Raw genomic sequence first — 22,115 nt, forward strand, 5'->3', positions numbered from 1 at the left:
TTGGTTTGCGTCTGCATGTCCTCATCAGTAACGGGAAAGCACACTCTGGAGGCCTCACCCGGAAACTGTGTGGAAATAACTACTTCTCAAACCAGAGGTCTCTTCCTCAGGGTCACTTTACTCTTTGTCAGCTCCAGCCGTCTTTGGCTGGAACACAAAGCAGAGCCCGCCTCGCGCATGCAGACTCCAGGTAAAAATAATTCTTTACTGTTTCCCTCAGATGATCTATTTCACCTTAGTATGAGAAATACCTCACAATGGCAGAACTTACAAAAGTAGAGACTTTTATCCAGAAAAGATGGTTTCAAGAGTTACCAGTAACATAAAACAGAAATGTTTATTCTGTAGTAAAAAGTATTAATCTTTCCTTTTTACAAACATACATATATCTAGAAATTACCATTTCAAAACACTTGAATGCCAAAGAAAATGTGTTTCAATAAACTTAAATTCTTAATGTTAGAAATTATTAATTTTTTTGTATGTGAACCTGATGGGCTGGCTATTAGGAAATCACTGGGGGCCCATAAATCAGTGGTTTCCACACAGTGGAGCCAGACTACAAGGAATAAGGGAGGTGTGGGTACCAGAGTAAATACAGCAAATGTGAGCTGCTCGCAAGGGATGAAACCGGAGCTTCTGGCGAGACAGAGAAGAAAGGTCTCTGGCACCTCCAGTCTCCCCCTTTGAAGTCTAGAGAAGGGCTAATGAAAGTCAGTATTAAGATCGTGATCAAGCATCCACTGACTGTGTGATATATATAACACAGGCTACAGCAGTCATAAATGAACCAAATCATTCTGCTAGGGTGGGTCAATGCTAAGAGACCAAGAATATTTTCTTGAAATGATTCTTTTGGCTGACTTACTGTTATGTAGTGGGAAGGCGGTATTCTTTCTGCTCAATTAGACAACTGTGGCAGTAGCTGAGTATGCTTCTAATCACCGAGGGAAGGCAAGTAAACAGGGAGGAGGAAAAATATTGGTTTAGGTCAAATGATAATGACCTAGAAGAAGATGTGAGAAAGAAAGTGAAAGGAAAGATGAAACTGTACTGGGGCCCAAGAAACAGCAAGAGGGCTGAGAGAGAAAGGAGGCCGGGGGGTCTAGTCCTGACTGCTCACGTGCTCTTCCCCATTATTCTGATTGGACCTCGCCTTTCTCTGTCTTTTTAAAAGGATTATTTCTTTTGATTTTAGTGTGTGTCTGTTGCCTACAGAGCCCAGAAGAGGGTGTTGGATCTCCTGGAGCTGGAGTTACAGGCAGTTGTGAGCTGCTTGCTCTGAGTCCTGGGAACTGAGCCTGGGGCCTTTGCAAGAGCAATGAAGAGCCACCTCTCCAGTGCCCTTTTCTTTTCTGGAGCTAGGTACCTAAAACTCAATGCTATCCTCTTCTTTCAAATGTGTTAAAGCTGACTTCCTTTGTTAGGTCTGCAGAAGGAAAACAGACATTCAACCGCATCTGGAGCTCAAAGGCTTAAATTCGTGACAGTCACATACTATGCCAACTAATGAAGAGAAAATCGCCTTGCTGTGAATAGAAGAACTCTCCAGAATACATGGGGTGGGGAAGTAAGTGATGGTGGTGAAGGATCACAGAGAACTTTCCTTTCATGCCACTTAGGGTCCACATTCAGAATAAAGTAACCCTTGTCGGATGGTGTTGACCCCCACATTTTCAGGACCACTGATCTCATCTGTGACAGCAGCAGGCACCAGCCAGATTAGAAACAGAAAGCAATCAACAGAAACTAAATCTCAGGCACACCTGACATTTTTCCTTTCTAGATATACTAGAATAAAAACATTCCAGCTAACTATGCTTCTATTAGCTATGTCCTACCTGCTTTTTAATTCAGACTTTAACAAAACATGAAGAAATTCTTATAGTTATCCTATAAATTAGGATGGTGTTTGAGTCACTGAAAGCATCTTGGTACACCTAGCCGGCTTTGATAAATTTCTGATCTTGGGTTTACAAATGAAGTCTTAGGTAATTCTGTTGCTTTCTTTTTGTCATAATTTAAAAAAAATGAACAAATACATGTGTTCTGTCATTAAGTAATATTACCCACCATGAACAGAGTTCTCCTAGCAAACGTGACTTATGTTGTTAAATACCTGGTAATTCAGAGACAAACCCTTGTGTCTGCAGTCTCTATGGCCAAGTGTTAGCATCACCAGGGACTGTCACATAGCCTAAGACACAAAGATTGTCTCTTTGCTCTTTTCTAATTATCAAGAGAAAGCACAGGATGGCGGATAAGAGGAGACTGGGAATGTGAAGAAACACAAAGAGGAGCCTGAACAGCATTGTATATGCCCAAGAGAAACAAACTCCAAGTTTCCAGTAACAATTGCTTGCTGTCTGGGAGATGCTCAGGCATCAAACAATAAAGAACAGTCAACAGAGGCAAGAGGCCGAGCACGCTGCTGCTCTCCTGCTCTCTAATCCCTCTGAGCTCTGGTAAAAAGGCCAGCTGTTGCCACCTCGTGTAGGATGGAGGCAGTCAGCAGAGCAGATTAACTGGGGGCGGGGAGAGGGGATATTGCAAAATTCTAAATTAACAGCCACTTTGATTTTACTGCTTTTAACAGGAAGGTCATTCAACTATAGTATTACAATAAGTCTGCACAATGACAGCCAGAGTTCATTATTGTTTTTATATTCCATATATATTTTTATTTTATATTTATAGTGGTAAATGAGAAGGAATGCACAGAAACTTGGTGGAGAACATTTCAACACTCTCAATCCTGTTCAACAAAAACCATGAAGTTAGAATGACAGCCAGTTAAAGTTTAAAGGGTTGGTATATCTCCTAGCTCAGGTATGGACACAAGCACACTGAAGAGCTCTTAGTATAGGGCCTGGGGCTGTGGTTCAGTTGGGAGAGTTTGATAAGCACTGGAACCCTTAATCAGAAGGTGAGAGCAAATCGCAAGTTGTGCATGAAGTTCAAAGTCATTCTAGATACATAGCGAGTTTGAGACCAGCACAGGGGTAGCATCTAGGTTTTGGGCAACTCTGATTATAGTGGGATCTGGCAGTCTGGAGACAGTTTACACGTCATATAAGATGCATGTTGGTGTTTCTTTAGCCAAATGTTTTCAGAGTGAAAGCCTTAGCTCCAAAGCTTCTTACATGGCAGGAAGGATGGAGGACAAACTACTATGTACACATCCCAATACAAAGAGTACACACGTACACACACACACGTACACACACACACACACACACACACACACACACACACACATTTTCCAAAGCTGTAATAAATTAAAAAATCTGGGATCAGACAGTATGTGTTTCTAAGTCTCCATTTTTAATCTGTAAAATGAAAAAAACAGCTACTTCAAAAGGCTGCAGTGGAGACCCCAGTGAGAACTTACAGAAAGCAGTTTTCTGGCCTAAGACAAGTGCACAAATATCAGCTCATATCCATCAACAACTAACTTCGTGTTTTATTAGAGAGCCAGAAAGTTTACAACATAAACAGGAAAAGAATCCTTTCTAGGAACAAGCTGTCTAAATGACTGCAAATATCCCTTTAATTCTTTGCTGACTCTGCATACAAAAGGAATCAAAAGAATAACTTACAGCATGGTAGTGATGGCGCATGCCTTTAATCCCAGCACTGGGAGGCAGAGGCAGGCGAATCTCTGTGAGTTCGAGGCCAGTCTGGTCTACAGAGCGAGATCCAGGACAGCCAGGGCTACACAGAGAAACCCTGTCTCAAAAAGACAAACAAACAAACAACAACAAAACAATCCAAACCAAACCAAAAACCAACAAAGTATAACTTGGGTTTTAGTGGACAGGAGTTAAGTAAAAGAACTTCACCCCGTACTGATGAAACTTTCCCACTGTTACTATTGCCCAGATATTCAGTTTTCAAGGTGGGAAAACAGAATCAACAAATCTCAGAATGTAAGCACTCTTATTTTATATGGTGACAATCATAAAATCCAACGTTACAGGAGGGACAACTTTTGTCATGCCATAGAAGGTATTTTAACAGAACTCTCCATTTTAATAGATGGGGCATACTGCTAAAAATTTCATAGGTAATCCAAATAGCTACCTTCATAGTCAGTACTGCATTTAGACACTATAACAATCTGTTGACCTTTTACTACAGAATCAAGGTTCTCATGAAGGTCATAGTGGGCTGTTTATACACTGTGGAGAGATACCGTGAATAAGAATTGAGGTAGGAAGACAAGCTGTGTATCTCACTCAATGGTCCATGAGGTATTCAGTCTATTGACATCTTCACAGATTATGTCTGTGAGTCTCACTTTCTGTAATGTATTTTCACACGACACTGATCTTTAGCTAGAAACAAACTTTCTTTTCCTGTTTTATCAAAAAACCACCCGGCTCACAGAAAGGCTGTAACAACACTACAAACTGCTTATATCTCTCCAGAAACAGTTACAGTTATTGTTACTAGGCTTCTTCACATCTAAATGTTGCTGTAAACTAGCTGGAAGCCAGTGCCTTTCCTTAAATGACCACAACTGAATAATGAAGCCTTAGAAACCAACGTGGATGTAGTACTTCTAAGAAACACCAGCTGACTCTCTGCCTGCCTGCTGATGCCCTTGGAACAGACTCGGTATTTTAGGTCCTCGGGCTGCTCTCAGTGTAGACTACTTCTGTAGTCTTGTCTAGTCTCTGATGCATTAACAATTGCAGGCCAGGTACTCGTTCTGCAGAGGACTCTTTACCTTGGCTTTGTCTGATGCCCCGTCACACTAAAGTAATATGTCTGTAGGAAGAATGGCCTCTTCTCAGTGGCCAGTCCATACGGTGTCTTAGGATTTTGATTTGACCATACGATTCACGTGGTGACTGCTCAGTTTTTCCATGACAGTTACTTTTCACTTTAAAAATTAATAGCTATTTTCTTTGGAAACAACTTTTGAATAGGTATTTTCTTTTCTTTTTTAAAAATAATTTATTTATTTTTATTTTGTGTGCATTGGTGTTCTGCCTGTTCACATGTCTGGGTCAGGGTGTCAGATCTTATAGTTACAGACAGTTGTGAGCTGCCATGTCGGTGCTGGGAATTGAACTCAGGACCTCTGGAAGAGCAGTCAGTGCTCTTAACCACTGAGCCATCTCTCCAGTCCCTGAATAGGTATTTTCTATTGAGATATTTTGAGAATATTCTATTCTTCATCACTACTTGCATTCCCTCCCAATATAATTCCCAACTCATGGATCTGTGTTTCACTCAATAAGCTACAATCTGTCACTATTTCAATATCCTGAGGTCTAGCCAGCTGCAGATCAAACAGTGCCTGTGTCACATGACACAGACACACCACACTTCAAACACATCCTTACTTCTTACTCCAAAGTGGTCCAGGCTCATCCTGTCCTTCCCACGCTCCAGCTATGGAAACCACTGTGTGTCCAAAGTCTTGGCTTCTCTCAACAAGCCTCCTCCCACAAGGAGTGGGCTTTATTCCCATTTCTTCGTTCTCCTAACTGTAGTTTCCCTGCTTTACTTTTGGTGAGAGAGAATGCTGCACTACTTACAAATGCACTTTAGCGAACCATAAGTTGGTGAGTATCCAGAGTGATGATCGAAGGACAGGTAAATTTACGACTGGCAAAACATGAATGTCACCAACATTTTAGTCAATTCTATGTGACACCGTTCTTTACAATTTTGAACTTAGAGTTAAATCTCGACTGCCCCATACTATATCTTGAATGCATATGTGATACTAGATACCTTGTTCGCTACAATACAGCTGTGACTAATAAACCTAGAGAGCAAGCAGTCTGGCTGGAAGCATCTACGACTATATTCCCAATCCTCAGACCGAAGAGCAACAGGGAGGAAAAGGTGCTTTCAGAACTACAGGGTAGTCATGGCTCATCTCCCTTAGTGTGACTGATGAAGCTGAGTCATGGGTGAGACCCCTGCTTTTAAGAACATTATTTGGAACATTAACACCATAACTCTATTTGCACGCAAGACACAAATCACTTCATATGACTGCTTTCTTAGGAAAACTACCAGAACACGGAACTTAGCTTGACAGAGCACAGATCTGAGTTACTTACTAGTGTACTTTCTTTAAATAATCAAATTACAACTGGAGAGTAATGGGTAACTGTACAGGCTCTATTACAAGTCATGAAAACGCACATTACTTTTCTGTCACTTAAAAATGTAGAAGCTGGTAAAACTCACTGAAGTAAGTCACAGTCTAATAGCTATGTCCTGCAGGACACAGAATTGTACACACTGTGACAAGGACAAGCCTTTTCCTGTAACAGTACGGACAGCATGGGATTATGAGTCAGGGACTTCCAAACGCTCGCTGGATGGACTTCCCTATGAATCACAACAGGCATCTTACAGTAAAGGAGGGGCTCTGAGGACCCTATGTACGACACAGAAAGAGCGGATCAGCTTGCACACGGGGCTTCTGCATAGCACAAACAGGAACGCATGGAAATAAATGAGATACATTTAAAGAATAAAGAGAGAAGAAAGCAAAGAGTGCCCAGGGAAAGCAGTGGGAGCTCAACAGCAGAAAGAGAAACCAGGATGAGGTGGTGCAGACGAGAAAGGGAGCGTGGTGCTGCAGTAGGGCACAAATCCGAAAACCTTGCCTGCTTCCTGACATGTTCGTGACTGACCGCAGAACTAGACTCAGCTTACACACTGTTCCCAAACTTGAAAAGCTTCTTCCCATTCAGTGTTGGTGTTCTTTCACGCCAGAGAGCATACAGAGTTAAGTACACTCTGAAAGGAAACAGTTTCATAAGCTCAGAGAAGGGGCACTTAGGAATATAAGGTAGACTCTGACCGAGCCCTGACTACCAACAGTTGTATATGATGTTAATGCTTCTCTGATCACCGCGGGCTCTCAAAAATCCATGCAAGTCTTCATGCTAGGAACTAATCAGCCTTTAAGAACCAACCATGCTTCAAACAAGCAAGGTTGTGGGCGGGATGATATAGATGCATGTCCAACCGGGGCTAATAGGATGTTGGCAGCCTGGCCCCACGATGCAGATCTGTGTGTGGTACCCTGACGCAGGGTGCTGGACTACAAGCAGGACAAAGCCTGCTCTGGCTTCAGGGAGAGGACAACAGGAGATGGGGAGGGAAGAGAGAGCTGGGAAAGACAAGATGGGGAGTTCTGGACACAAAGGTCAGAGCACGAGCTGGGTGAGAGAACTCCCTGAGGAAGAGCAGTCTCTAACAGGATGTCCCAGCCTGCACGGTAAAAAGTGCATCGGCACAGGGTGTGAGGCATTGTGGTGGTGATCTGGCAAAGGACGGCCAAGAGTCCACGCTGGATGAAAAGACTGTTTTTGTGAGGAAGCGGGAAGCAAAAAGTTTGGTTGTACATCACGAGGACTGATCAAAATAATAACTATGCTAAGGAGTCTAGAAGCTGGTTTCTCCCTGTCAGGAGTTACAAGTATGGGAAAGAGCATAGCCAAGAAAGAACAAACCTGATAGGATTGGATACAACTTGGAAGCATCAGCATTCACTTCAGTCTTTGATAGACACACACAGTTAGGAGTGGGTATGTGTGTGTGTGCATCTGTGCGTACACACATACCCGTGAGCACACACGTACACACACACACACCTTTCTACTGAGAAGGTCTGGGAACTCACATAACAAGCGTATCTAGTTCTCAGACCTTGATTCCTAAATACCATTCTTTAAAAGAAAGAATGAATGAGCCTGGAACACTGTGGTATGGCAGGACAATACTGAGTAAGAGATGAATGAGTCTAAGGATTAGATACAGTGACGCTCTGACTTTGGGACTTGCTAGGAGAAAAATCTTTATTCCTAGGAAACACGTTCAAGTATTTGGAAGTGATAAGATTTCAGGTCAATGTCGTATTTTAGCACTTCAGAAGAAAACAAGTTCTTCCTAGGGAGCTGTAACTTTTTTCAAGCTTGGGATTAGGAAGCAGGGGTGGGAGGAAGGAAGTACTTACTGAGGTCTTCAGCCAGCTGAACCCGTTTGCCGGTTAGCAATTTAATCTTCTTCTCCCCGTCTTCAGCAAAGTCTTCTAATACCTCTTTAACGTTTTTCTCTAGTCGCCTAACTGTTCAAAGCAAATAAAAACCCAGAAGAGCACTGTTTTTATGAGTGCACAGAATGAAAAATCCCGCATATAGTGAAAACTCTGTATCGCCATGTTAGCTCTACACTGGAACTCACATTTCTCACTTCCTAGTGCATTTGTCAGCACAAACCTGACCCATATTCTGAGGACCACATGTTCTTAAGCCATAGCACTTAACAGACACACAGACTCCAAAAACACAGAGCAATGCTCAGGACGCCACTCTCTTTATCATAATTTTTATCTAATGGAAATACATAAATAGCATCTCTTATCCCTACCATTTTCTAATTGTAATTTCTTTTTTATTAATATTTTAAAGCAAATTACGATTCTGAGGTTTCTAATTCAATCTGTGTTTTAGGAATTACCTTACCTTCAGTGTTTGTAAGCTGCTGTCTTAATGTATTGGCAGTGATAGCCAGCATACGCTGTATTCGCCAGAACAGGACCACATCATTGCATTCCAGCTGAAGTAGTAAACAGTTAAGATCAGATGCAAAGTTAAAAACAAAGCCTTTACTAAACACATAGAACGTACTTCCTAAGCTTTAGTAAAAATATCAGTGCTTATCTAATAATACATACATGTTTCCTTTAAGCTGAAATAAACCAGAAAAACACTTAGAAGCTTCAATTTAATAACAACACAGATTAGCAGAGCTTCTGCAAGGGCTATTTTAAAGAACTTCTGTTTGTAAGAAAGTGCTCGAAAGGCATCAGTCTGCTGCCACCTAGGGGTTACTTTAAAAGGTGTGAGAGCTATGTCCATTACAAGAACTAGTTCAAGAGTCCAGTGATGTGAGAAAAGAATTATGACACATAAAAAATACATAATAAAGTAGTTTTGCTATATGGCTCCCACCACACATGTGGTTGGCTATGCTCTACACACATCCTCCCCTTATAGAAAAACATAAAAATGCTTCAAATCACTCTGGGGTACACATGACTGCCCCCTTTCCCTTGCCCCTGATGATACACGTGGAAGTCAGTTATTCCTAAACTGGCAAATCTCTGAAAAGGCACACTTTGTAAGTCACACATTCTTTTCTCCAGATGCTCAAGGACTTCAAGTGAACAGGAAAGCCGAAGTTCACTTTTTACTTTCTTTCAACAACACACAGGAGCTAAAGTGACTTCTTATGCTTTGTGAAACCTCACCTCAGAATCTATAAAATGCCTCTGGTAGTAATAAAACCCTCTTCGACAAAGGTTACAATGATTTAGAGCTGTTTTTAAGAAATGTCTTCTATAAACTTGATGCCAAGTATCCTTAATCTAAAATGAGAAAAGAAAAACCAAAGTGTTATGATAGATGTTGTTGACCACTGAGTAGTTAGTTATATACAAACTTTACTTTTAAAAGTTAATTGAAAGCCATAGCAACGTTCTTATTCTAGCACACTTTTTAATCCACTTACATCATTTTTCAAGTCAGATATCAGATTTACGAGTTTGCACACTTTCAAATCTACGAAGTTCTAAGCAGGCATGGTGGCTACAGTTACACAATCATTGTAGAATAGGCTGGTAAGGGACGATCTTTCCACAGCCAGCAGTGGGAAAACCCAGGCAAGAGGAGTTTGAAAGCCTGGTCTAAGGACCACGTTAGGCGCTGGGAGCTGGTCTCAGACCACGCCCACCAATGTCAACAGCCAGAAAGCAATCCTTTCTATTGCCACACTGTCACCACAAGTGCCCCTCCCCACCACGTGGCACCGTGGTCTGTTGAGTATTGAATGCTCAGCACATCTAGTAACAATCACAATGCTAGTAGGCAGAACAAGTACCGATCCCATTGGACAGATGAAGAAATTGAGACTCGAATTACCAATTACTAAGGGAGTAGTACTAGTAATACAGTGGAACTCCATGAGGATCCACATCTCCTGACAGCCCATATTCTTGGCCGTTATGGCAGCCTTAGAGACTGGACTAAACAAAGTATCACTAGAAGAAAAACTCAGATGTTCTTGCCTGCAGAAAGTAGCAACTTGTTCCACTCTACTTCCAAGAGACAATCCCTACTGCATTAACTTACATGTCATAAAATTAAAAGTACCACAGCACACAAAGCTTGAGTATCCCTGACCAACATACATGGGACAGACCTGTTTGCAGATGGGATTTTCGGGTGGAATGGTTTTTTGTAATATTTACAGATACACCGTGGAGGTGGGATAAAGGTCTAAACACAAAATTCACTTCTGCTTTATATATACCTTACACACATAGTCTAAAAGTAATTTTATGCACTACAATAGTGTGCCTGGATTTTAAATACAACCAGTCCCATGAAGAATTTTCTTGTGATATCAAGTTGAAGTGGAAAAAGTTTCAGGTTTTGGAGCATTTTATTTTCCCCCTTTGAATTAGGGGATGCTCAATATGCATGGCCTTTGTGTGTCCCCCTCCCCCCCTTTTTCTTTTTTGAGACAGGGTTTCTCTGTGTAGCCCTGGCTGTCCTGGAACTTGCTCTGTAGACCAGGCTGGCCTTGAACTCATCACGCACGGCTGACCGGCATTTTATTAATGAGAGTTAGGATCACGTAGACAAGTTGGATATGCACCCAACTAGAAGTTTCATCTCAGTTTATAGAAAATGTTACATGTACAGCAGCTTAAGCATTTAGGTTCTTCCCAGTTTTGCTGTTCTGACCTCAGGCAGAACTTAAAGTACGCACAGAAACATAAAAGCAGGCGGTATGTAGAAGTAGTCACGTGCTTGGAAGGTTTTCAGGCTGTTTTCCTCACTAGGTCGATTTTCTCACTGGGTTTTCCTGGGTGCTCTGCTGCCATGTCTGTCAGAGCACCACACGGGTGCAGTGCCTCAAGAGGCTATCAGATCCCCTGGAACTGGAGTTAGGGGTTTAGATGGCGAGCACCTGGGGGATGGGAACCAGACCCAGGCCACCTGTGAGAACAAGTGCTCTTAACTGCTGGAGCCCCCTCTCCAGCCCCTAAGCTAACCTTTAAAGGTTTTCAGGCCCTACATTCTAACTTCCAAGCAGCAGGAAACATAGACCCAGTAATTGTTTTAAAATTGTGCTGCAAAGTAAGTATCATGAAGCTAAGAACAAAGATGGCCAAATGTGTAGTGTATACTGTCTTTGTTCTCTTATCAGAAATCGGAGAATGAGATTGGATCCAAAGGTCTTATCAAACTCAATAAAAAATTAAAATGCATGCCCCCCCCCCAATCTACTTATATCTAATTGAGCTACATTGACTGTAAACACTATAAACATCACCTATGTTGCTGGGAATGGTAGCATGCCCCCATTTAATCCTGGCACAGCACTTGGGAGGCTGAGGCAAGTGGGTCTTTGTAACTTTGTGGCTAGCCTGGCCTACAAAGTGAGTTCCAGGTCAGCCAAGGCTATATAGTGAGACCCTGTCTAAAACAACAAACAACCCTTACCAAAACCATTACAACTACACTCCCCCGACACACGCACACAGACATCTGTCTGTACAAGCGGGCCATATTCAGACAAAAGGCAGTTGTTGTACTCTAAAACTATAAAACAGAGCGGAGACAAGGTCTGGGTGCTTTTATCCCTTTTGTAGGAATTGCTATAATGAGCCATGTAAACCTAATTTTCTAAATCTTAATTTTTCGAGTTACCCTTCAAGAAGCAAACTGAAATAAAAATTGCTTTTCCTCATATAATCAAAATGACTGTAATTATACCAGCAAATGTGCACATGATCACAGTAGAATTCGACCCTTAGATCTTTAGACAGCTCATTAGAGGAAGGAATACTGTACTGTAGGGAACATTGATTGAGAAGCACACTCTACCCTCTTTCTTTTTCCAAGACAGTCTCTTGTAGTCTGGGCTATCTCAGCCTCACTTTGTTGTAGCAGAGGATGACCTTGAACTCCTGCCTCCACATTCCAAGGATTGCATCCGTCACCACAGCTGGCTGTCAGTGGTGGTTTTGTTTTTTCCCCAAGAGCTGAGGACTGAACCCAGGGCCTTGTGCTTGCTAGGCAAGCAACCTACCACTGAGCTAATCCCCAACTCCTGTATGGTATTTCTTACCAAACTTGGATCTACTTCGACTCCTCGAGATTCCAGGTTCTTCCGGACTGTGGTAATCTCATCGCTTGCAAGATAAGCTGGGTGCTCCTCATTACACTTCAGCATCTTCTCCAATTCATTCTTGGTTTCATTGTGAACACCCTTTAAAGTTAAAAGAAGGCTGTTTAGACAGTTCAGGCTTGGCACGTGTGAAAACAGAGGCCAGAAGAAGGACATGGACTCTGGGAACGGAACTCTGGAGGAGTAGCAAGCACTCTTAACCACTGAGCGACCTCCCCGGCCCCCTGGTTTCTCATCTTTAACAAAGGAAGACCTTACGTTTCTTTCCTTGCTAAGCCCTGTCACTCATGAAGGCAGAAGGAACTGTACACAGCGTTCTAAACTGACCTGGGGATACCTTCTGCCTCTCCTGAAATACGGTCCTCACTGTATCTTCTAGGTAAGAGGGACACATGAGCAGCTTTCAACTGGGAGTGGACGGATAGAAAGATTAGGGGAGAGAACTCCAGTCAGTCGCTATGTTAAAGGAAAAAGCAAGCCTGGCACATGGACACCTCCCAGGTGACTCTGGTGTCTTTCCCCGTATCTAAACTGTCAGCCTCAATCTTACATGTGCTGCCCCAAGCCTGGGCTTGGCACAGGGGTGAAGGCTCATCTAGGAAGGGCTCCCAGATTCCTCTTCTAGGGGTACAGATCCTTTGCAATGACCTTAAACGCATTTGTTACTTCTCTTAAATGGATTCTGGAGAAAAACAACTTGTGAGCAGGAGCTGTCTCTCTGTTTGGTTAGTCTATTTACCAGGAGTTGCCAAGCAAAGTACTTGTCACTGATTGCTCTGGAGGCTTCTAACCCTATGCTGAGTTTGGCTGCCATATACCAGCTGCTTCTACTCCATGTCTCTTCCAGAGAGCTCTGATGGAGAGCCTCACAAGGTCTTTTGGACAGACCTTTTCTCAGCCCATCTGTGTGGCAAACACATGTGCGGCGGATTTAGGGTCAACTCACTTATCCATCAGGAAACAAGGAGTGAGGGCATGGGAAAAATCAGGGTACTGATCATGTACCTCACTAACTTTATCTAAAATGTAAAGAAAAACATGGGAATAAGGTTATGCTCTTCGGGAGTGCTTTATCCTCTTTACCTCTGAATTTTTCCATTTAGCATCCTTTTTGCTAATTAAGTAGATTCAGGGAACACAGGAAACAACAGCAAGTGGACTAGATACCACCTCCTTTTCTTATTATTTCATCATTTACATTATTTTGATTCGATATTCTATTTATGCACTTCCCTTTAAGAACTGAAGGATGAGACTGATAGGAAAAGAAGCTGTGGTGGCGCACGCCTTTAATCCCAGCACTCGGGAGGTAGAGGCAGGCAGATCTCTGTGAGTTCGAGGCCAGCCTGGTCTACAGAATGAGATCCAGGACAGGCTCCAAAGCTACACAGAGAAACCCTGTCTCAAAAAACTAAGTGAAAAGGGGTGAGTGTGGAAGTGACACACATTTTTTTTTTTTTTTTTTTTTTTTGGTTTTTCAAGACAGGGTTTCTCTGTGTAGCTTTGCGCCTTTCCTGGAACTCGCTTTGGAGACCAGGCTGGCCTTGAACTCACAGAGATCCGCCTGCCTCTGCCTCCCGAGTGCTGGGATTAAAGGCGTGCGCCACCACCGCCCGGCATGACACACATTTTTTTTACAATTACTGATTTGTAAAGTTCTTATATTTAGCTTTGCCATTTTATTCTGAAGTGCTCATTCAATATTTACTAAAGGATGAGTTCTATCATACTTTCCATCTGAATTTTCATATTTATTTTGTATGCATTTTAACAAGCTACTACAAAAAGGTAAAACTCTTTGAATGAACTTCCAACAGAAAAACTCAGAGATAATAAACTATATATATATATATATATGCACACACACATACATACATAAACATATATACGTATATAAAAATCAGTATTCTTCCTAAGCACAATTGTCACATAGCCTTTGATTCTGTTTCATGTTTTTGTTCATAACTACTCTTTACTTAAAGAGATTTTATTTATTTTACTTTGTGCATGGGTGTTTTGCCTACATGTATGTATGTGCACCACGTATATGTCTGGAGCCCTCAGAGGCCAGCGTTTGTGGTGGGTGTGAGCTGTCCTGGGGTCCTGGGACCTGACCAAGCCCATGTCCTCCGTAAAGGCAGCAAGCGCTCTTACCCACCAGCCACCTCTCCAGTCCAACTACTCTGTTTTGAACCTCAGTCAGAAAACAGAAGTAAACAGAGTGGTCAACCACAGGGAAGCATAGTTTATTGGTTTTTTAATCTTTTAATAAAACATTCATTATATTTTAAAAAGGCTTATGCAACTAAAATTCTAAAGAATGTTCTAGAGCCGCGAGAATACTGTGTATACATATGAGCATGTGCGTGTGTGCACGCACACACATGTGCACATGTGCGTATCTGTGAGTGTGGCCCTGGTGGATGCATGTGGTTGCTGGCACCTGTGGACACACGCAGAGGTCAAAGGAGGACATCAGGTACCCTGTGCTGCCTTTCCCAGTCAACTTGGAGCTAGGCTGGCAGGCAGTGGCCCCAGAGATCCTCCTGGCTCCACCCCCAGAGCTACGGGTGCTCAGGCAGCCATGCTGGGCTTCTTTGGGGGCCTGGGATCTGAACTCAGGTCCCATGCTTTCACAGCAAGAGCTCTTACCCACTGAGTCATCTCCCCCAGTCCCACGACTGTGTTAACGCTGGAACTGAAACAGACAGAATGCAGGCAGATGGGCTGGCACATGCCTATGATATTAGCAAGAGGCTGAAGGAGAAGTTCTCTGAGTTCAAGGCCAGCCTGGGCTACAGAAAACCAAAGCAAACTAAACCATGAACAAAATGCCACCACGAGAACGGAGATGTTTTTGTTCCTACCTGTTCTTGGGTCCGACTCTTCCAGTACAACCACCGCTTCTTCCAGTCTGGGCCTACCATGTTTTCAATAGCATTCTCAGCTAGAAGGAAGATAGAAATTAAGTCAGTAGGAATTGTATCATTTACCAAGGCTATACATTATAACTAATAATGTTCATGAATTTTTAATTATTTCTAAGTGCTGTACTAATATGAAATTAATTAAAATAAACAATTATATGATTAGTATGGCAAAAGTATGACAATTATGTACTTAAAATATATGAAAAATATAATTGTTTACAGAATTCCTATGTGTAAGGAATAAATATAAGTATCCACTGTCTAGCCTAATTATTCTCTTTATTAGCCACAAAGCAGCTCATAAAAAAATAAAAAATTCCACAATTAAATATTCAACTGTATTTAGGACAAAGACTTTGAAGTGTTAGCTATATATTAAAATTAACTTATTATATATATATATTGTGGGGGTCCCTGAACCTAAGTCCCTTGTTCACAGAACCATCTATGGGAGGCCAGCTCCCACCTTTTTAAGGGTTCCTATGAGGAGGAGAGAGGGATAAGAAACTTTTAGATAGAAAGATAGAGGAGAGGAGACAGACAGAAACATAGGACAGCTTCGGGAGGACCCAGATCAAAATTCACCAGCCCCTTCTGTCTCTTCAAAAGGACTTTTTATAACAATGTCAAGGGGCAGAGCAAAAGACCTCCCCCTCGCTAGATCAAAGCATACCATACAGTCAAGTGTAGACACTTACAAACAGCTGGTAACTATGCCAGTGGTCAAATCATCCCCTTAGGCAGCCCTGTGGGTAAAGCAAGGTCAGAGTCTCACTAGAAAACCTCTGTGATCTCCACAGTGTACACATGGCATGTGTGTGAGTCTGGAAGTACATGAGTGGAGGTCAGAGGACAACTTTTAGGCGTCTCTTCTGTCTCCACCATGGGTTCCAGGGATCCAACCCAGGTTCTCAGCTTTCATGGCGATTGCTTTACCCAATGAGCTACCTCGCTAGCCCACTGATTATATTTTACAATGCTTACGACTCCAGACCTTAAGTCCCTACTTACTATCCTTGAGCCGAGCTTGAAGTGCCTCTTCCATAAAGTAAATGGCTGCATCCCACTGCTGCTTGTCTGATATGGACCGGTCTTCCAAAGCATTGTGCTGAATGACCCTCTGAAACGGTTAGGGCAGAAAAAGCTAATTTAATTTATGTTCCCACATGTCAGTCATTTTGTTTAATCTGGTGACTTAGTAAATATTGAACATAACAAATAACCACAAAGGGGAAGTTATTCTCACAGAAGCGCAGAAGAAGCTCCTTTTATTTGGCTACACCTGTCAGTTTTTATCTGAACAAAAGTGGAGTCTCCTGTAGCTACAATTCAAGAGCTAACTGAGGGGGATGACAGAAGAACGTAAATAGAACATTTGACTAAATAAATCATAAGAGCTAGAATCCTAATATCCAGAGGGTCATATTCCCATCTGTATTTATTTATTTATTGCCATATTAACTATGCAGAAATATTTTAAAACAGAAATTATTAATCATTTTCTTGTTGTTAACAGAAATACAGTGACAGGGCAAAGGCTCAACTACTTAGTCAATCATAAATATTAGCTATTATTTTTATAATTAAAAACTGGTTTCTAAATTTTATAACTTTTGAGTGAATGAACGAAACTGGCCCTTCTTTTAGAAACCCAGCCTTCCAGGCAATGAAGTAAGGATACTGTTTTCAAATACAAAGACAAATATTTCTCAAAATGAAATTATAATTATAAACAGTGCACAGTGAGATCTTTGCTTTTCTAAAAAATGATCCAGTCCTTTCAACAGTTCCCCTTGTGCCCTGGCCACGTTAGCAGAAGGGCTGACTACTAAAGGCCTGACGGTGGTAGGAGCATGCTCACTATGAAAGGAGCAGAAGGGCCGACTACTAAAGGCCTGACTGTGGTAGGAGCATGCTCATTATGAAAGGAGCAGAAGGGCCGACTACTAAAGGCCTGACTGTGGTAGGAGCATGCTCATTATGAAAGGAGCAGAAGCCAGGAGTAGTCAGAGAGGTGGTGGGTCCAGCTCTGCCAAAGAGCATGACAGGCCTGTGGCTGTCTGTCCTGAAGTGTCACCAAAAGGCTTGGCCCCTGATGCTGGTCCTACTGAGAGGTGACTGGATCATGAGGGTGCTAACTCCATCAATGAATGAATCCATTGGTGACTAAATACCTTCGGGGTCACTGGATAGTGGGGTCTGGGGAGGAAAGCAGGCCGCTGTGGGGGTTCCTTTGAAGGCTGTCCCCTCCCCTCTGAGCTTGGCTCTTATGAACGAGCAGCTCTGTTCCACCATGCCTGCCTTTCAGAACCTCGCTGCACAGGCCAACAGCAATGGAACCAAAACCACCCACAGATGGAGACATACCCAAGTAAACCTTTCCTTCATTCGGCGGGTCAAACCCATAACCCCAGCTATTCAGGGGATGTAGGCAGAACTGACCGTTCAAGGATTGCCGGGGTCACAGACTCAAGGTCATCCTGGGCAACTTAACAAGACCCTATTTAAAGCAAAAGAGGCTGAGGATATAGCTCAGTGACAAAGGCCTTCCCTAGCACATATAAGGTCAACCAAACGATGCTTATAAAACACTTAAGGGTTGTTCTGGCCCCCGGCAGACCTTCAATCCATGGTAGGTAGTGCTATGATTTTACACCAAGGTATCTACAGATAGCCCCCAATAACTAAGAGATGGCAATTCGTGGAAACGTCTGGGGACCTGCTTATTGCACCACTGCTTTTCTTCAGAAGTGGAGGTCAAGAGAAAAAGGACAGAGGGTTATTTTAGAAAAGCCAGAGGAATGCTGAGGGCAGGTTACAAATCATAAATCTATTACTTTCCATTGCAGTCATATAGACCTCCACGAGAGTCAGTTTGGGAGACCCTGTGAAAACGATGCTGCTGGCATCCTGATGGACAGACAGAGGTGCAGCAAGTCCACCCAGGCCGCGGGCGTACCAAGCTATCCTCTGCAAAGTCATTCCATTTGTGCCGCTTGATGCTCTCCTCCTTCACGGCCTCCTTGAGTTTGTCAAATATGTCGTCGTGCTCCTTGCCTTTGGGTTCCGTCATGAAGCGGGAAAATTCCTCTTGGAGCGTCTCCCAAGCCACCTAGGCATAAAAGAAAAAAGCTGTATTTAGACTGCTTACCCTTAATTAATATGCAACATGAAAAAATAACACGAAAGCAAACTGATGTGATAGAGAAGCTAATCAGGAAATGCAAGTTCATTGGTAGATGTATGCACACCAATAAACGGACACACAGCTGGGTGTTGTGTCTTAGGCCTTTAACCTTATCACTCAGGATGGGGAGGTAGGTGGATCTCTGTGAGCTCAGGGCCAGCCTGGTGTACACAGTGAGTTCCAGGACAGACAGGGTGATATACAGCGGTCCCGTTAAGCTGCCAATTTTAAAAACTGAGACTTATCCATCTGCACCTCCAGTGCTTGAGAACAACCTGGAAATAATCAACTCACATCCCCACAGGACGCACTCGCTGAGCCGAGCAGGGTTGGCTCCTTTTGGCCAGTCCTACACCCTAAGTCTGCCAACACATTTACTTGACTTACTCCAGCACGTCTGAGTCTGTGGGCTGCCCCACACCACACTAAATCTCAGTGCTCACTCACTGAGCCGATCGTCTTTCCAGCTCTGCCTGCAAGCAAACACTCATATTGAAAGCTCCAAGTCCTATGAAGTATTACTCAGCTAACTTTTATTCCATGTCAACTGTGAAAGGAAGCGCACAGGACAAAGGTAATTTCAGTGCACACAGATGGTGGGGTGAGGAAGATTTCGTTTTGTCCTGTGGTGAACTGGAAGGCAATCCCCGGCTTTAGTTAGCCTCCCTAGAGCTAGGATTGCAGGCATGCACCTCCACGCCTGCATAGGATGGGAATGAACCTACCCTCATCAGCTCCACTCCTTCCCCCAACAGAAAGCCCAGGGCAGAAAGCAGGAGGACACAATTCCTGGTGTCACAAAGACTCAGTTCACTGCGGGAAGCTTTGACTATGCAAATGTCTCAGGCCAGGACACACCCAGACAGGGTGAGAACTGACCACAGGCACAGCTCTCCAGCTTTTTCCATGTAAGTGGTCCAGCAGCTTCAACACAGGCGGAGGCTGCAGGGCTGCGGGACATGGGCCCAGGCTGTGAGGACTGTGGTGCAGAGGCCAGGCTGGGGCCGGACACAAGGAGCCAACGCCTCTTCCAAGGCAGGTATGCAGAATAAAATCACACTTAGTACCGACCACATGCTGTTGAGCATCTCTCAGAGTCCAGGACATACTGGCTCTCAGCCGGAGTGCAGGACAAATGTGGCTAATGTTGATAATCCTGAGTGGCTCTTACGGACTGACCAGGTGTTACCTAAGTACGTAACAGTAACTCCCCTAATCCTGATGGCAACCCTGGCAGGTGGGTAACATTGTCACCCCAGCTTCTCAGAGGAAGCTGCAGGAAGGTTGAGCAAGTAGGCGGCTATCAGTTTTCACAGGGTCGGGGCAAGATGCCTCAGGACAGAAATGGATTCTTTAAACTGCTTTAATTTTGTAAATAATTCCTAGTAAAACTAGCAGGACCCTAACTCAATGCATATGCAAGTGTTATAGGGTCCTAGAGAAAATATACAAATGGTAACGTTTAGTCCATTTGAAGATATTCCTTACAGAAGCTCAATTTATAGAAGTTCAAAATATTTCACTGCCAAGCCAGTTTTGCTGGTCTTAGTAAATGTTATCTTTGGAAGGCAAACAGCATCCTGATTAGTACACTTTTATGTTAGCAGCACCTGAGAACATATCAAGGTTAGTCCAACAGAGGCAGGCGCAGAGTATATAGGAAGTGTTAGGCTGAGAAAGATAGTGACTGCCAGGGAAATAAGGCCCCAATCCACAGCACCGATTCCCTCCACACAATGCTTCTTACCCATTTAATTAAATCATATCCTAACCTCTACTGCTTTATTAGGAAGCTGCTTGTCAGTCCACTGCTTCAGCTTGATGTCCACTGTGGTGTTAAATGTTCCTGAATTCATGGTCTGGGCGGCCGGAAGGTAGATGTTCTCAATCACGTGAGTTGACACTCTTTCCCACAGAGTCTGCTGAAGGATTTCCTCCCTAAAATTGAAGTTTCAAGAAACAGGTTAAAAATAGCTTGATTTAAGTATCACTAACTATGGTAACAAACTACACATATTTGAAGGGCTGACAAATTTGGGATGTATATACATCTGTGAATCACAGGAATCAAGATAAAAGCCTCTCATCAGATCTATAACCACTCTATTTGCTGTTATTACAACTACTTGTAGTTTCTAGAACTTTACATACATGTAATCATGTGGCATGTACTCTTCCACCTCCCTTCTTTCACTCAACATACTTAGTTTGAAATCTGTGGTGTACTGCTAAGCACCACTGATTGTGTATAATCTACCCGCTGATGGTTATTGATGGTCGGACACTCTTTCTAGTTGTTGGCTGTTACAAACAAAGCTGCTGTGACCATTCTGTCACAAATCTTTAAAAGGATGCATGCTTTTCCTCTCCGTGAGGACACACCTATGAGTGGAGTGGGTGAACGAACATACAGCAGTTTTTGAAGATGCCATTTTTTTCTAAAATACCTCAGTGGTTTACATTCCTACTAGCAGAGAAGGAAGGTCTTAGACACTCTATACTCACGGCGCTGTCTCAGCTCTCAGCCAGTCTAGTGGGTTTCCAGTACCTTCTCACTGTGGCTACAGGTCTTTGTGTACTTTCATGTGCTCAATAACTTAGCCCTAACATACACTGTACGTGTTTACTGGAGTCTAAGGTGAAAACTTTTTGAATAATTTTTACAATTAGCAAACCGTATCACAAAGCGTAGAGATACAGGATCTCACCATATATGATGCTTCAGGACTTCATGGCTAAGACAATAATATAAAGGATGCAAACTTAAGCTGAAAATTCTGCCTTTAAGTGTTCTTTAAGAATAAGATATCTAAGTAAGAAAAGACAACCATTTCCACTACGAAAGTACTTAAAATCTCAAGAAAGTATTTATTTGTCTTCCACTGAAATAAATTCTACTGTTACAGAACACAAGGTAAAACCAAAATAAAATCCAACAAGAAGAAAACCCAAACTACCCTGTTATGATCTGGTCCATCTGGAGTGTAACCACAACCCAGTGAGAGCAGAGACACTCCTGCTGACAAGGCAAAGGTACTCTCCTAGTCCTCTGAACCACTGGGCTAGCTGCTGGGGTCACCTTGTCAATGTTCAGCTGACTGTTCAGTTACCACAAAAGGGAAGATTATGAGAAGACATATTACTTAGCGATGAGGTAGCATGGCTGGATGTAAAAAAAAAAAAAAAGCATTCTTCTTTATCACTTTTATCCAGCCACAAATCTGTCAATTCTACTTCCTGTGTCACCTTTCAAACCCCTTAAGACTCTCTCCCACCTGCACTACTACATGTTCAAGTCATCCGACCTCTCAAGTGCTTCCTGGCTTAGCGCTTTCCTACCTTGAACAGCCTTAAAGAGCTGGCTTCCAGCTCCCGTGTTACCCCTGACCTCTACCTCTCTCTCTCTATGGGAAAGCCACGGACACAAACATCAAGTTTTCTTTTTTCCTCTCACCTCCTGGCTCTGCAACCCTTTGCCCTCATCTTTTCTTAACACCAATCCACTCTTTAAATTCCACTTCATGATACCACAAACCTCAGATTCCTCACCTTTGAGTTAGGGGATTCAACTGTGTGTTTTCCCCATTTTTGTTTTAGTCTGTTCAACTAACCAAAGTAAACATAATACTTTCATCAAAAATTGCCCAATACCATAATACTGGATTTTATAAAGTGTATTTCTATAAAGTCAGTCAATTACTGTGCTAGAAAAGATGGTAACATGTTAATGACATACCAGCCTCTCATTTAATGTAGTAGCT

General features: G+C 42.8%; 1 protein-coding gene across 4 annotated transcripts in view; it reads right to left on the reverse strand.

Moving 5' to 3' along the window:
- The window catches only part of Opa1 (OPA1 mitochondrial dynamin like GTPase), a 75,859-nt gene that overhangs the window by 13,501 nt on the left and 40,243 nt on the right, over positions 1-22,115 (reverse strand). For all 4 annotated transcript variants that reach the window (XM_059276810.1, XM_059276808.1, XM_059276811.1 and 1 more), the window contains 8 exons: positions 20,127-20,292; positions 18,127-18,279; positions 16,179-16,287; positions 15,105-15,184; positions 12,178-12,318; positions 9,290-9,406; positions 8,502-8,595; positions 7,994-8,104 (listed from right to left, as the gene is read on the reverse strand). In XM_059276810.1, the coding sequence (XP_059132793.1) occupies positions 7,994-8,104; positions 8,502-8,595; positions 9,290-9,406; positions 12,178-12,318; positions 15,105-15,184; positions 16,179-16,287; positions 18,127-18,279; positions 20,127-20,292 (971 nt within the window). The remainder of the gene's footprint in view (positions 1-7,993; positions 8,105-8,501; positions 8,596-9,289; positions 9,407-12,177; positions 12,319-15,104; positions 15,185-16,178; positions 16,288-18,126; positions 18,280-20,126; positions 20,293-22,115) is intronic.

This window comes from Peromyscus eremicus, chromosome 12 (assembly GCF_949786415.1).
Source record: "Peromyscus eremicus chromosome 12, PerEre_H2_v1, whole genome shotgun sequence".
Lineage (NCBI taxonomy): Eukaryota > Metazoa > Chordata > Mammalia > Rodentia > Cricetidae > Peromyscus > Peromyscus eremicus.